Raw genomic sequence first — 16645 nt, forward strand, 5'->3', positions numbered from 1 at the left:
AGAGAATTAATTAAAGGTATAGCATAAGACCAATAAACGAAATTTGACAAGACTAAGTGGAGCGGGGGAAAGAGTACAGGCAAAAAGAAGGAAAATGCAGAACGAGTGTATTTTAAGATATTTTTTTCTCATTTTGAAAATTTGGTAGTAGCTCATACTAGGTGTAGTACAGGTCATAGAAGCCACCAATCCAGCAGCCTATGTGGAACCTATTATTTCTTTTCATTCTCTGTCAATAAGGATATCTACAAAGGCTCCTAATTGATAAGTCGAGATAAACAAACATTCCATGCTTTCAAATTGATTAGCATGATTGACTCATCCACATATGCAGCAGGAGGTAATCAACTAGTTGAGCTGCAAACTTATGTGTGCAAAATATTACTAAACTCCAAGCTTGAGTGGTTTTAAGAAATTATCAAATGCAAGTGTCCTCTGTTTATATCAAAATTAATAATTTTAGTACTCAAACATATCCAACCCAATAATGGAAAACTTAACATGCGTGTGCAATTAAAACAGTAGTAAAAATACTTTCTATAAAAGTTGTGACAAACATCACAAGCTTGACCCGAAAAGATAAGTGTTTCATATACACCTGAATATGATGGTCGGCTCTGATGGAGACATTTTAGTAGGACGGGTGCAGTCCCCGTAAACAAAATGAACAGCTCCAGAAATGGTGAGCACGCTGCAAGGTCTGCTTCTCTACCTGAGGATTCCAATCTTACTCGTAAAATATGACCTACACCACCACAACTTGTCAAAGAGATGAAAGAAATGGATGTCCAATCAAAACAAGACAACCATATGTTACTAACACCACTATGCAGTGGCCAAAAAGAATAGGAATGACTATTTTGTGCCATTGAAATCGAACTTAAGACAAGAGTTAAAGTAAAGTATCCCAATCACTTGCAAGAACTGCACCATTAAGCATTGCCAGGTCCAGAAAAATTATTACTTCCTAACACATGCTCCACCTATCATCCAGTAGGTATCAACTGGCATCACTGTGATGCATGTTGTCAACAAATATGAGCTATCAACATTTTTTTCCTTGATGGCATAACTCATGAGTTAAACGTCTCAATGATAACGACCAGGAAAAGAGAAGCGCATCAATATCCATGAATGAAGATAATATTCTTTAACAAATTTGAGATCAAGCATTGAACCAGTTCAAGTTTGAACTTGAACTGTTAGATATTCTAACTGTGCATTACAATTTCGCTTCCGCGTATGATCCAAGTGTCTCTATCACCTCTTTCCATATATCAAGAGGAGAAAACATTGATGAATGAACACTCTTTACTTGTACGATATATATTCGAAAGAAGTAAAGGGCTAACCCGAGTATATAATCTTAAACCAATCCGATAATAAAAGTTCGGTCAGTAGTTGTCACTCACTGCATATTAGCCACAAGATTCAACCCAACTCCACCAGCTCTTGTTGAAATCAAGAAAACAAATGCTGCATTTTGTTCAGCTTCAAACTTTGATCTATTATGACTAAAGCTCCTGATTGCAGCAAAGCGCTCTTCCGCACGAATTGAACTATCAAGATGCTCATAAGAATACTTCCTCATATCAGATTAGAAATATTTGCCTACAGTATATCAAGTGTTTGAGTCATCTGAGAGAAAAGAAGAACCCTATGTCCACAAGCATGAAGTTTTTGAAGAAGATGATCCAATATTAGCAGTTTGCCGCTAGCCTAACCAGCACTTAATTAATGGTTAGAAAAGCATACCCATGAAAACAACATACTTTCTTGGGGTGAAACATTAGTAATAAATACAAAAGAATGCAGGATAATCTTTTAAAGTTAAATAACTAACAGCTGCATACTCTTAACTTAGTGACAGCCGGGTAGATTACAATTACTTAAGGTGCATATCCAGTGTGAAATCTACAGCCACAAAATTACAAACAGTGACAATCAGCAGAAAGTAGATACAATACCTGAACTAGGTGTTCTCCCTCTTCATATGGTTCCGATTCTATACCACCAAAAAGGTAAGGATGACTACATACTTTTCGAAGTTGAATTATCTGGAAGTGAGTCTGCAGGTTAGTATTAGGGAGGATACAAGTTGAGCTCTAACAAATAGATCTCCAAGTCCAAAGCATTTTTCTTACCCTTTAAAGGCTAAAACAGCTACTTAAGCATGATATTTATGACAAAATGAAGTGGAGATGCTAATATACTTAATGAACTCTCATCGAATGTAGATTCAACTTAGAAAAGCATGAAGGTCTATTGAAAAAGAATGTCAATAAACTTCTCTGAATATGCAAAAATATTTGCCAGCAAGCTTTTGCTCTTACTTCCACCAGATAACATGAACTCCAAATTTTCTTCTTTACTTGAAATAGTAAAATTCTGGAGAATCAGGATATATAACTTTATTCTATGAGAGTACAGAGAGATTCTTGAAAGAGATATAACGTTGACATAGATAAGGCTTACCCGAAAGAGGAGCGTGGGCTTGTCAAGTGTTGAAATCGTTATTTCATACAAAGGCCTGCGAAACACAAGTATAAAAAGATGGAATTAATAAATTCTCTCCCTGATTATAACAGCATCATAAACTTGCCAAATCTTGACACACAACGATTAAGGAAAAGAACAAAGTGAAGGCAAAATCAGGAGAAATGTATCAGAATATTACCGAAATGACAGTGAATTTCCACACACAACACCATTTCCATCTACATGAGGGACTAGTTACTAGTTAGATTCTTTCTAGGATTTTGGAGGAATCAACCCTTAACTTGAATTTGGATTGCACTATGGTCAGTGGTGTATCTAGGATTTTAAGGTTGTGAACTTCCTTTAATATAAATTTCTACCAATCACATAGTAGAAGTTCACAACTAATTCAAATGTAATAGCGAAAATAGATCATGGTAAAAATACGACTTAAATTGTCTTTACCGAAAAAAATATCAAAAATTCATGAATATACAGAGAACTCGTACCGAGGAAGCAAGGCCATATCTATCGAGAAGGTTTGCGAATCCAAAATCACATGTGTAAAAAAAGTAAACATATTTGATTCACATATAATATAGAAACAAGGAGGGTGCTATCATGCACTTGGTTGTCATTCTTACCTGGTCGGATGTCATTGTGCTTTGTGACAAAAATGTTAGATAACTGAAATAAATCGAAATACTTCATGTTAAAACAGGTCATACAAGGAAAGCTCATTAATAAATCAGGGCCTATTTATACCTTCACGTCTCTGTGTAGAACACGGTTGGAGTGCAGATAATCTACCGCCAGTAATAGCTGAGTCAGCCATTTGCAGAGTTTCTGCAGTGGAAAAAGTTGATGAACACATAAACTTTAAGTGAACCACTCTAGTATGAGAACCCATTATGATGGAAGTTGTATCCAAACTACCTCTTCTGGGAAGAGATCTCCTCTAGACTTCCTTATGATCTTTGCCCTGATCACCCAAAAAAACAAAAAAAGTCATTATCTTCATATTACACCATAAAACATTCCCATGATCTTATCGCTTTCAACCTAGTAATTTCGGGAAAGGTTTCTAAAGATTCTTCATATAAAAGCATCATAAGTTAGTTCAGTCTACAAATATGTTTTGACCATCTTTTGGGAGAAACGTAAAATTCATATGTGAATAAGTATAAAAATGCTAACAAGGCTAGGATAACCACTCATATATCTCCACCTTCACAATATGTCAATAAGTATTAAAATGCTAGCAAGGCTAGCATATCCAGTTCCCTTGAAAGAAAAACAAAGTCAATCTGGTTTTGAGGCAACTCGATATAGAATTTTTCTCAAGTACATGATAATCATTTTAGTTCCAAATACTATTCTAGAAACTGAATAACATAATAACTTCTCGACCCCAGCATCCTTGTACTCCATGATATATGGATTGATTAACTTAGCTATCAGATCTATCTGCCATAGAATAATAAATACACAAATATCATCAGATATCAATTAGCTTAACATTATGTAGACCTATCTACTCAACATGATATCATTCCAAGACAAAGTGAAATTTACTCTATAACCTGCAGACACAAGGTTCTAAACAAGACAATGGCTTGCACGACGATTCTGCTTCGCTTTCAAAAACTAATGACTTTTTAGAGTGAAATTGATATGATTCGACTAACAAGACCCTATAGCTATTCAGTTTAATTTCCAAGTTCTAAAATTAGGTAGACAAACTGTTAACACGATCTAAAGCAGGCAAGTTGAATAAGATTTTAAGGCTAAAGTTGAATACAGATATAAAGCAGGCAAGTTGAATCAGATATAAAGCAAGGAAGTTGGAAAAACATCATTTAACCTTCACATGTAGAATAGAAAGGGCAAAGAATCAACTGATGAAGCTAAAATGCGAGCTAGACACCCAAAAATCGTATAAAAAACACAAGAATATCAAAACCCTAAAGCTAAAATTTAGACTTTCAAAGATAGAATTTCTTACCTGATAAACCCTATACCAACAAAATCGTGTTCTTCAGTGAGAATTATGACGGAAATCATGTTCCTCATCGTGTTCTTCACCGAGAAATCTGAGAGAAAAGCGTGACAAAGAGACTTAGCTTCAGTTCATCTGTGACAGAGAGACTTAGCTTCAGCTATTCATCTATGAAAGAGAGACTTAGCTTCAGCTCTTCGATCAGTTCATCAGAGAAAAGTGCGTCCTTCAATCAGTTCATCAGAGAAAGAGTAAAGCGTGTTTTCTGATTTGGGGAAAACAAAAGTTCTATTAATGTTTTATGAATTACTTTTTTGGCCAATAAAAATGGGAGGGAGAGTTAAAAATGTTGGAGGGAATATAATATTTTAGTGATAATTTTAAGGCAACATTTGTAATGTGTTGTTTTTACAATTATAAAAATAGGACACTTTAGAAGTGTGGCCATATATGTAAATAGTTGCCAATTATATCATATTATAACAACGCTTATAAAGTGTAGCTTATACCATTAAAGAGTACACTTTGCAAGTGTTGCCAATATTATCGAAGCTAAAAGTTAAAAACTTGGGCTATGCTTTAAAAGTGTCCCCAAAAATATTTTAGGCAACACTTTACAAGCGTTGTCCAGAATTAGTGTGGCCGTAGGCCTAAAATGTTGTAGTGTGGGTTTTTTACTTCACAATTGGGGTAAACTAAGGCGGTTCTATGGGTGGAAGAACCCATATATGATTAATCTAACATACCTTAATTAAAAGCCATAATCAAGCTTGAAACAATGGGGGAAATTCGACCTAGGTTTCTTCCCGAACATCCTTTCCTCTTCTTCTTCTTCACTTCTAGAGAGAGGATATCTGGAGTGGATTTTGGGGTTCTTTGATGAATGAGTTAGTGACTTAGTTTAGGGGCATATTAAGCTTATATAGGTGTTTAAATAACTAACTAACCGACCTACCTTAACCCCTAATTAATTAACTAATAATTCCCGAACCCCCAACTTAAAACTAAAACCCAAAAAGTTGCCCCACCTACGACTCACCCGCCCACAGACCGTGGGTTGGTCCACAGATCGTGCTGCACCCTTTGTGGGTCTGGTAAGTGACATAAAGTTTCAGGCCAACACAGTCCTTGAGTCACGACCTCCATCTACGGGGCGTGGGTCTACCTACGTCCAGTAGGTGGCCAAGCGTAGGTGCTGCCAAATTTTGCAGATTTGGGGCTGTTTTGAGTGTCCTCCTCATGGACCCCTTGGGAGCTCCTTGTGGGGTCGTACCTTGATGCCCTAACCCTTAAACCTCCATTATAAGTACGGGAGTCATTTCTATGAGTTTTAACCCTCATACCACACTCCAAGACTCTTACGCAAAGCTGCAGAACTCTGTAGTTCAACTTACAATTTTTTGGGGCGTAACACAACCCAATATGCATGAAACTTAATGTTTCTCATACTCATTGGAGGAACTACCATCTCCATCTAAAATCATGCTCAACACAACACTATGGAGCCAATATGCAATTACTCTGAAAAGCATAATTACGCATGTTCATCAACATATCTCATGAAGTCAAATAGGCAACTCATACAAATATGAACAACAACATGAGGAATATAATACATGAAAACTCATTTTCAAACTAAAAATGAATTTCATCAACAACATGCAAAACATAAGGAAATCATGGGAAAGCTCATATAACACACATGACTCCTAAACACTAAAACTCAAGAGGGACTATTTACCTCAAGCATGAATAGGAGTAGAAGAAAAGAGATGAGTAGTGGGACTTCATATCGGCCTCGACCTCCCAAGTAGCACCCTCAACTAGATGGTTTCTCCATAAAACTTTCACGGAAGCTACTTCCTTATTTCTTAATCTCTTGACTTGCCGATCTAGGATTTCTACTAGAACCTCTTCATAAGAAATGCTTTCATCAACACCCAACTCTTCAAGGGGAATAGTGGATAACAGACCTCCAATACACTTCTTAAGCATAGAAACATGAAATATCGGGTGAACCGGGGCCAACACATTTTGTAGATCCAACTCATAGACAACTTTCCCAATACGCATCAAAGTTTGATTTGGACCTACATACCGGGGACTAAGTTTCCCTTTCTTACCAAACCTCATCACACCCTTCATAGGTGATATTTTTGGGTAAACCCAATCATTAACTTCAAATTCTAGATCCCTTCTTCTCACATCGGCAAAAGATTATTGTCTACTTTGAGATATTCTCAGCCTCTCTCTAATGAGTCGAACCTTCTCAATAGCTTCATAAACCGATTCGGAACTAATGAGAGGAATCTCACCAACTTCAAACCAACCAACTGGAGACCTACATCTCTTACCATACAAAGCTTCAAAAAGAGCCACAATGATAATTGAGTGGTGACTAATATTGTAGGCAAATTCTTTCAACGAAAAAGTGGTCATCCCAATTACCTTTGAAATATATAACACACGCCTTCAACATGTCCTCTAAAGTTTGAATGTTACGTTACGCTTGACCATCCGTTTGAGGGTGGAAAGCGGTACTAAGCTTCACCGTAATGCTGAGCCCTTTTTGAAAGGACTTTTAATAGTGAGATGTAAATTGAGTACCCCAATCCAAAATGATAGATAAAGGAACTCCATGTAACTTTACTATTTCCTTTATATACAACTTGGCATAATCTTCCGCTGAGTGAGATACCCTAATGGGAATAAAGTGGGTTGATTTAGTCATTCTATCAACAATGACCCAAATAGAGTCATGTAGCCTTCGAGTACGAGGCAAACCAACAATAAAATCCATATTCACCTCCTCCCAGTTCCAAGTGGGAATTGGTATATCTTGCAAGAAACCTCCCGGCCTTCGGTGCTCAACCTTTTACTTGTTGACAATTAGGACATTTGCCTACGAATTCCGCAATATCCTTTTTCACACCATTCCACGAATAGACTTCCCGTAGATCACAGTACATCTATGTGGCTCACGGATGAATAGAATATCTAGAAACATGAGCCTATTCTAAAATTTTCTCCCTCAAACCATCAAATCCGGAACACATAATCGACCTTGGTAGTTAAGTACCCTATCTCCCTCCTAGGAGAAAGCCTCAACGGACTTCTTGAGTACCGAATCTTTCAATTCATCTAATATACGATCAAGGTCATGTTTAGACTTCACATCTACCACACAGGATGACTTGGAGCGATTATGAACCGTGAAACCACCCTTAGGGGAATTTACTAGATGAACACCCAACCGGGCCAATCTATTCACATCACGAACAAGTTATTTCTTCTCATCCTCTACATGAGCAACACTACCCATGGATAATCTACTAAGTGCATCCGCTACCACATTAGCTTTGCCGGGGTGGTAAAGGACACTTATGTCATAATCCTTCAAAAGTTCTTACCACCTTCTTTGCCGGAGATTCATGTCTTTTTGACTAAACACATATTGAAGACTCTTGTGATCAGTGAAGACATTCACATGGACCCCATATAAGTAATGTCTCCATATTTTCAAAACAAACACAACCGCCGCTAATTCAAGATCATAGGTTGGGTAATTCTTCTCATGTACCTTAATTTGGCTTAAAGCAAGGCAATCACCTCACCATATTTCTTGACCACACATCCCAACCCTACTCTAGAGGCGTCACAATATACAACAAAACCATCGGTACCCTCCGGTAAGGTCAACACCGGAGCGGAAGTAAATCTATCTTTCAATTCTTGGATGATTTTCTTACAAGTCTCTGACCACTCAAAATTAGACTTCTTTAGACCCTTGAAAAACCTCCTAGAGTAACCAGCCAAACCCAAAAAGCTTCTAATGTTGGAAGGAGTTAGAAGTCTATGAAAACTCTTGACCGCATCCGTCTTCTTAGGATGAACCTCAATACTCTTACTTAACACTATGTGACCAAGGAATGCTGCAGACCTTAACCAAACCTCGTACTTGCTAAACTTTGCAAATAGTTGTTGGTCCTTAAGAACCTGTAATACTATTCTCAAGGGAGAAATTTTATACGAAAGGGTCAAATTGTGTCCTACCTTAAAGCTAGGAAAATGATTTCTAAGTATTGTATCTATCATATAGTGAGGGTGAGGGACATGGATTACGAAACCCCTCATCTTGAGTCGGTCTTCAATGTAAATGAGTTTTAAGAAGTGCTTCCCGATGAACTACTTGGTATTTCTCCCAAAAAAATAGACTTCGGAATTGACCTCCTACCCGATACGCAACCTATCTCTAATCCTCCTTAGAGAATGGCTCCAGCGGAACTTAAGGAGTTGAAAGATCAGTTGAGGGATTTGTTGGGTAAGGGTTTCATCTGACCTAGTATCTCTCCATAGTGTGCTCCAGTTTTGTTTGTAAGGAAGAAAGATGGTTCCCTTTGTATGTGTATAGAGTTTTGGCAATTGAAAAAGGTGACCTTTAAGAATAAGTATCCTCTTCTGAGAATAGATAATTTGTTTGACCAATTTCAAGGGGCAAGTTATTTCTCTAAGATTGATCTCCGGTCGGGTTATCACCAATAATGGGTGAAAACAGAAGATATTTCGAAAACTGCTTTTAGGACCCGATATGGTCATTTCTAGTTTTTCGTTATGTCCTTTGGTTTGACTAATGCTCCGGTGACATTTAAGGATTTGATGAATAGGGTGTTTAGACAATACCTTGATATGTTCGTAATCGTGTTCATAGATGAAAATTTAATCTATTCGAGAAGTGAGAATGACCATATTGAACATTTGAGGATTGTATTGCAAATTCTCAAGAACCAACAACTTTATGGAAAGTTTAGCAAATGTGAATTTTTGTTAAGGTCCGTAGCTTTTCTTGGCCATATAGTTTGAAGAAAGGGTATTCAGGTAGATCTAAAGAAGATGGATAAGATCAAGAGTTGGCCTAGACATATATCACCGAAAGATATTCGAAGTTTCTTGGGTTTGACCAGTGAATATAGAAGTTCTGTTGAGGGGTTTTATACGATTTCCTCTCCATTGGCGGGTTTGACTCAAAAGAAGGCCAAGTTTATATGGTCGGATGCTTGTGAGAAAAGTTTCTAAGAATAGAAAGATAGACTTAATTCTGCTATAGTGTTGACCTTATAGGAATGTACGGATGGCTTTGTCGTATATTGGGACGCCTTTAGAGTTGGGTTGGGATGTGTACTTATGCAAAATGGTAGGGTGATTGCCCACGCTTCAAGGCAACTAAAGTTTCATGAGAAGAACTATCCTACCCATGATCTTGAACTAGCGACGGTGGTATTTGACTTAAAGATTTGGAGGCATTATTTGTATGGGTCCATGGTGATGTTTTCACCTACCATAAGAGATAACAATATGTGTTTATCCAAAAGGATCTAAATCATCTCCAAAGATGGTGGCTAGAATTATTTAAGGACTATGATATGAGTGTTCTTATCACCCCAGAAAGGTCAATGCAGTAGCAGATGCTCTGAATAGACTATTGATGGGTAGTTTTGCACATGATTATGATGATACCAAAGAGTTGGCTCGAGTTGTCCTTAGATTGGCCTAGTTAGATGTTTGATTGGTCGGCTCCGCCCAGGGTGGTGTTATGGTTCATAAAGGGTCATAATCATCTTTCATGGCTGATGTTAAAGAAAATCAATTTCTTGTTATGACTTTGGTCATATTGAAAGAAGTGGTACTTAAAAAGTTTGTTGGGGTTTTCTTCCAAAGGGGAGATGGTGTCCTTTGATATCAAGGTGCTTTATGTGCTCCTAATGTTGATGACTTAAGTGAACAAATCCTATCAGAAACACATAGCTCTCGATATTCTATTCACCCGGGAGCCACCAAGATGTACCATTATTTATGGGAGATCTATTGGTGGAATAGGATGAAGAAGGATACTGCGGGATTTGTGGCTAAGACATGAACATTCCTACGTGGAAGTGGGGAGATTAGAATATGGAATTCATAGTGGGATTGCCCCATATTGGGTAACAATATGATTTAGTATGGGTTATAGTAGACCGAATGACGAAGTCAACCCATTTCACTCCCGTCAAAGTTTCCTAATTGGCGGAATATTATCCTAAGTTATTGTTGAATGAGATGGCAAGATTGCATGGAGGGCCTTTGTCCATTATCTCAGATAGAGGCACTCAGTTTACTTCTCAGTTTTGGAAGTCTTTCGAAAAGGGTCTTGGCACTAAAGTTAAGCTTCACACGACCTTTCACCCCTAAGCTGATGGGCAAGCGTAATGAACATTCCAAACATTGGAAGACATGTTGATGGCTTGCGTGATTGATTTCAAGGGAGATTGGGATGACCATCTGACTTTGATTAAATTTGCCTATAACAATAGCTACAATTCTAGTATTGGTATAGCTATGTTTGAGGCTCTTTATGTAGAAGGTTTAGATCTCCTATAGGGTGTTTTGAGGTGGGTGAGGACGCTTTGAGAGGACCTGAGTTAGTTCATGAGGCTATTGAGAAGGTTCGACTCATTAGAGAGACGTTGAGAAAGTCGACAAAAGTTTTATGTGGATGTTAGAAGGATAGACCTTGAATTTTATGTGCATGATTGGGTTTGCTTGAAAATCTCGCCCATGAAGGGTGTGATGAGGTTTGGTAAGAAAGGGAAACTTAGTCCCTGTTTTGTAGGCCCTTATCATGTTTTGAGGGTTGTTGGTAAGGTTGCATATGAGCTTGATTTGCTAAATGTGTTGACATTGGTGCATCTGATTTTCCATGTCTCTAGCTTTTTAAAGTGTGTTGGAGACCAAACACTCATAGTCCCCTTATAAAGTTCGGGAGTGAAAGAGAACCTTTTTTATGAAGAAGTTCTGGTTGAGATTTTAGATCGACAATTTAAGAAATTGAGGAACAAAGAAGTTGTTTCGGTAAAGGTGTTATGGAGGAATTATTTAGTTTAGGGTACTACTTGGGAGGCCGAGGCCGATATGATGTCCCGATATCCTCATCTCTTTCCTTCTCCTCCTACTCTAGCTTGAGGTAATGAATTTCCTCTTGGTTTGTTCTATGATTTAAAGTCATGAGTGTTTTATGTGTTTCTATAATTTTCTTAATATGCATATTCATGAAAAAGCTTAACTGTTTAAAGAAAATGACTTATATGATGTATTTTCCTTATGTTGTTGTGCATTGAGTATGAGTTTCCTATAGAATTCATGGGATGAACTGTAGAACATGCCTTAACTTGGAGTGGAAATTTCCTCCATGGATATGTGTTTTGGGTATAGATTGCCTATAGACTCCATGAACTGTACAACATGCCCTTTTCATTTAGATTGGTCCTAAAATCTCATATGAGGACGAATGTCACGACCGAGGAGTACCCCGTAGATGTGACACGGCGTACAAGACTCCGGAAAGCCTCATAGCATATCATAACATAAGATAATAGAAAATGGTGTGGAATTTAAAAACTTTTATCCACACAATCGTAGTCTTTTATTGTCACGACCAAGAGTAACCCACTAGGAGCAACATGGCGTACTTGCACCCGAAGGGGTCTCATACAAGCCCTTAGCATAATCATCGCATAAAGTCATAGACATGATTCATAAAATTTAAAACTTTTACAATGGAAGTCAACTTCTTTTTCATAAACAAATATAAGTCTAGACCTTGTCTCATACACCATCTAAAACAAGTGACTACAAATCTTAGGGTCATAGCCCATTTACATCAATAGTCTTAAAATAAAGAGTACAACATAAACTAGAAAAGAATAACATCTCGTCCTCGAATCTTGAGGATTCACCTAGCCTAGGGAATAGTCAACCCAAGCTTCACATGAAAGGAGAAGTATGTCTTTACGACCGGAACCTAGACTCATAATAATTGTAGAAAATAGGTTAGTACATAAGTACTAAGTATGGAAGCCATGCATAAAAATCCTTAAAACTTGCATAAAAGGGACATTTAGTTGAAATCATGCATTTACCAAGTTTAAATGTTATTATGCACATTTATAAAGATACATAAGTCAAACCATATCATAAGTAACACCAAGCTATAGTTGTGCAATACAAAGGCATGATCCCATAACCTTACCAGCTGCTGACTACCACTTATAGGTCAACAACGTCATACACATCATATCTTAACCTTATTCATAGCCAATACTCATATATAAGGAAGCATTCATATTCATAACTTGTAACAACTAAAGTCAACCTTAACAATCATACATATCATACATACATAATTCATAAGTCTTCATATCATAAAAGAACCCCCACTACAACACCTCTTAAAGCCCACTTGTGCAATGCATGAATGAAGTCCCATACCCCCACTCATACTAAGTAGAACCCCTCAATAAGTCATAGTTAAAGTCCATGTTATTACCATAATTCATATTCTTATCATATAGGGAAATTTAGCCTTAACTGACATACATCATGTGAGCTACATGAAATCCGGTGTCTTACTCCCACACCGGAAAGAGATGTCCTACCTGCCTAAGGTAGAACGTACATAATAGCTTTTAGGTGGATCCACTAACTAAAGACCTATGTGGGCACACATTTATGGGGTAAGGAGATTGCTACTAGAAACCTGGACTTTCTAGCTTAAAAGGTTTCCATCTCATGAGATAACATACAATGGGAAGCCAGACTTTCTAACGTAAAATCTTCCATCTCATTTTCATACCCACTCGGTGCTAAGCATAATTCCTTTTAAAAGTCACATTAAGTCTTTACTTAAGTTCATGTTCATGAAAAAATGCAATAAGCACTCAAGTCAACATGGTGTCATAATAGCTCATGGATTCATTAGGTGAGAATGTCCTTTCATACATATTCATAGTGTGTTAATGAGAATGCCCTTTCATACAACACAACAATAGTATCATAGTCATAGCATATCATACATAGTCATGTGGAAGGGTAGGGGAGAATAATCTTGCAACAATACAACAAATACACAATAATCATAGAGATCTTCACTTTCTAAGTGAATAATACGCCCATACACAATTGGTCATAAGAATGTACTAACCCACATACTTACCCTTCAAGGGTCATGAATCACAATCAACCCAACTATATAAAATCTCTTCATAATATAGGAGGAAATTTCATGATTTAATACTCAACTAACATAATATAATCAATTGGCACAATTATAATATCAACCGACCCATACATCAATTCATGATTTATCAATATGGGGGAAACATGGATCTATGGGGAATTTTCATCATAAAACAACAACACTCCATCAATCTACTCATAATTCACCATAACCAATCATAATCAACCATAATTAAACAATAAAAATCATTTTGGATGAAGACCCATGTCTAGATTGAAAACCCTAGTATTTGAAGATTCTACCAATTCGAAAATAAGAGTTGAAGGGCTTCATGGAGGAAAACATTCCATGCATCAAGACTCACATACCTTAATTGAAGCTTTCCCCACGAATTGGAGTTGAGAAGATGGATTCTTGAGCCATAGTCTTCAATTTCTTGGTATTCTTCAATGGGAGAATTCCAGAGAGAGAAATATTGTGAAGGAGTGGATTTTGAGAATAATTTGGGTGTTGGGAATTAATGACTAAAATTGGGTGAATTTGACGTAAAATCAACTTATATAGTACCCATAAAAATAACCAAAACGACCTCACTTTGATTGGTCTTAAAAAGGAAAAGACATAAATGACCCTCACTTAAGGACCACACCCAGGTGTCATGAGCACCTTCACGAGACGTGGTGAGGACCACGACTCGTGGTCCTTCCCGTGAAGGTTGGGACAGTGGCTAGGAAATTGGGGCTTTTGGGTCACAACCCCAAGGCATTACAACGAGGGGCTCCATGAGCCGTGGTCCTTGAGGCAGTGGCCTTGCCACTTGGGACCATTTTATCCATGCCTAAGGGAACTCCATGAGCCATGGTCATGACAACAGGCAGTGGTAATGGCCGTGGAAGTTGAGGCAGTAGCTAGGATTTTGGGTGGCCATTTTCCCATGGCCAAGTAATCTTCACGAGCGTCCTTCATGAGTCGTGGTGAGGACCACGGTCCGTGATCCTCCTCATCAAGGGTGGGGCAATGTGCTTAGGCTAGGGGCAGCCTTGGCCTTTGGCTTTGGGTTGGCGCGTTTGCCTTGGCACTTGCCTCCTGGCTTTGACCGTTCTAAACCTCATTTCAACCCTAGATGACTTATTAGCATTCAGGGAGTCATTTTATGATCTTTACCCTTATGTTTAGGCTCTAGTTCAACCTACCATTTTCTGGTGTGTTACATTTATAAAAGGAAAGCGAAAGTCTACTTGTCTAATTTAGCAATCTAATACAATCGGAGTATCAAATAGGGTCAAGGCCCTTACAACATAAAATCAGAAAGTCTAGTACAATAAAAGAAAGGAACTACAATGAAACTCAAATGATATGTCCCATCCTCGAATTATGAGGACTCACCCCAAGCTAGGAGAATGCTCATTCCAAGCTTGTATCAAAGGAAGAGCACCTCAAACACCGGAACCTACACTTTGTGGAAAATGTAGAAGACGTAAGGGTTAGTACAAAAATGCACTAGTTATGATAGACATGCACAAAATCCTTGAAAATATGTTAAAAAGGACATTTTAGTTGAAAACCATGCTATATGCCTAGATTCAGAAACATCGTAAACTTTAGTACAAAAGCATAAGTCACAAGCATGTTCAACATGTAAATCATTATAATATAATAGAACCATCTCTTATGTAACCCTAAGTTATACTTGTGCAATGTATGAATGGCATCCTATAATACCACTAACATTAAGTATCCCTTTTAGGCCACCATAGTCATGCTTACCATTCTTTGATCCCATCTTTAGTTAATAATCATAGACAAGAAACATTCACAGTTAATAAGTCATATCAAGGAAAGAAACTCATTGCAACAATTCAAGTTAAGCATTCATCATTTAATTTAGCCTATATGTTAATAATCTCAATAACATCGTTATAAGCATATTCATTTTATAAGCCATTATAAAATTGGAGGAACACACCATAGTCACTCTCAAAGCGTACTCGTCCAATGCATGGCTGAAGTCCCATATCCCCACCCACACTTCATAGAACTTCTTTAGTAACCATAGTAGATAACTCACATAATGGGATTAAGCCAGAACCGACATAGACCATGTGAGAAAATCATTGAATCCGGTCTCTATCCTACACCGTAAGGGGTTGGTCTACTTGCCTAAGGTAGAACCGATAATTTAGGTTAGGTGGATCCACTAGCTAATAAACTATGTGGGCACATAGTTATGGGATAAGGAGGTTGTTACTAGAAACACGACCTAACGTAGGGAGAGCTTCCACCTCACAATATCAACTCGGTGCTAAGAATTAAATTTCCATGGAGTAGTTAATTTTCTTTTAACATTATGACACATGAAAGGAATGCGATTGGCCTATCGATTCAATAGACATTATTAGGATAGCTCATTGAATCCTCAAGAAAGGGGTACCATTTGCCTATTGATTCAAGGTTCTTTATTAGTTACTCATGAAAGGAATGCCTTAGGCCTACCGATTCAAGGTTCATCATTACAATAGTTCAATAACTCGTGATGAAAGGAATGCCATTAGCTTATCGATTCATGACAAATAATTAGAATACTTCATTAGTCATTTATGAATGGAATGTCATTGGCCTATCTATTCAATGTAGATTAGGGCAAGATACTTTTAGTTACAGAAGAAGAGGATGCCCCAAGCCTAGCAATTCAAGGTATATCCATCATGGTCTGTTTTAAAAACGGATGAAGAGAATGTGTTAAGCCTACGAATTCAAGGTATATTATACATTTAAAAAATTATTTACAACATGTAATCATCATTCACAATTGTATTATTGAGAATAGCCTTTCAACAACATCACAATTGCATAATAGTTATGATCACATTACTTTCAAAGTAGTCACAAAGCATGTAGATTAACATCATGTTTAAAAAAAACTCTCATAATTTGCCCTTCAAAAACTATGAATCATAATTTACCAAGAATTACTACAATTTGGCATGGATAACAACATGATTCGAATAACTAAACTACTATAAGCACAATTTCATAGTATTCATGTTACTACAATTTACCCACATCAGAAAGTCATAAATTAGGGTTATGAGGAATTGATGGAGTCATGGGAGATTTTA

The 16645-nt window shown here is 37.4% G+C and overlaps 1 protein-coding gene across 3 annotated transcripts; it reads right to left on the reverse strand.

Annotated features, from left to right (window-relative positions):
• Positions 1–485: 485 nt before the first annotated feature.
• LOC102596762 (probable ATP-dependent DNA helicase CHR12) lies at positions 486–4632 on the reverse strand. 3 transcript variants are annotated; one of them, XM_015305755.1, is made up of 8 exons: positions 4484–4632; positions 3415–3460; positions 3244–3324; positions 3123–3165; positions 2678–2717; positions 2476–2530; positions 1968–2069; positions 486–745 (listed from the first exon to the last, which is right to left on the reverse strand). In XM_015305755.1, exons 1-8 carry the CDS (start codon positions 4549–4551, stop codon positions 728–730), a joined length of 453 nt encoding a protein of 150 aa, XP_015161241.1. In that variant the 5' UTR covers positions 4552–4632; the 3' UTR covers positions 486–727. The 3 variants fall into 3 exon arrangements, with proteins under 3 accessions (XP_015161241.1, XP_015161239.1, XP_015161240.1); XM_015305753.1 differs by lacking the exon at positions 486–745 and adding an exon at positions 1493–1719 and having other exon boundaries at positions 1968–2057; XM_015305754.1 differs by lacking the exons at positions 486–745; positions 4484–4632 and adding exons at positions 1493–1719; positions 3697–3757.
• Positions 4633–16645: the final 12013 nt, after the last annotated feature.

Source organism: Solanum tuberosum, unplaced genomic scaffold (assembly GCF_000226075.1).
Source record: "Solanum tuberosum cultivar DM 1-3 516 R44 unplaced genomic scaffold, SolTub_3.0 scf00936, whole genome shotgun sequence".
Lineage (NCBI taxonomy): Eukaryota > Viridiplantae > Streptophyta > Magnoliopsida > Solanales > Solanaceae > Solanum > Solanum tuberosum.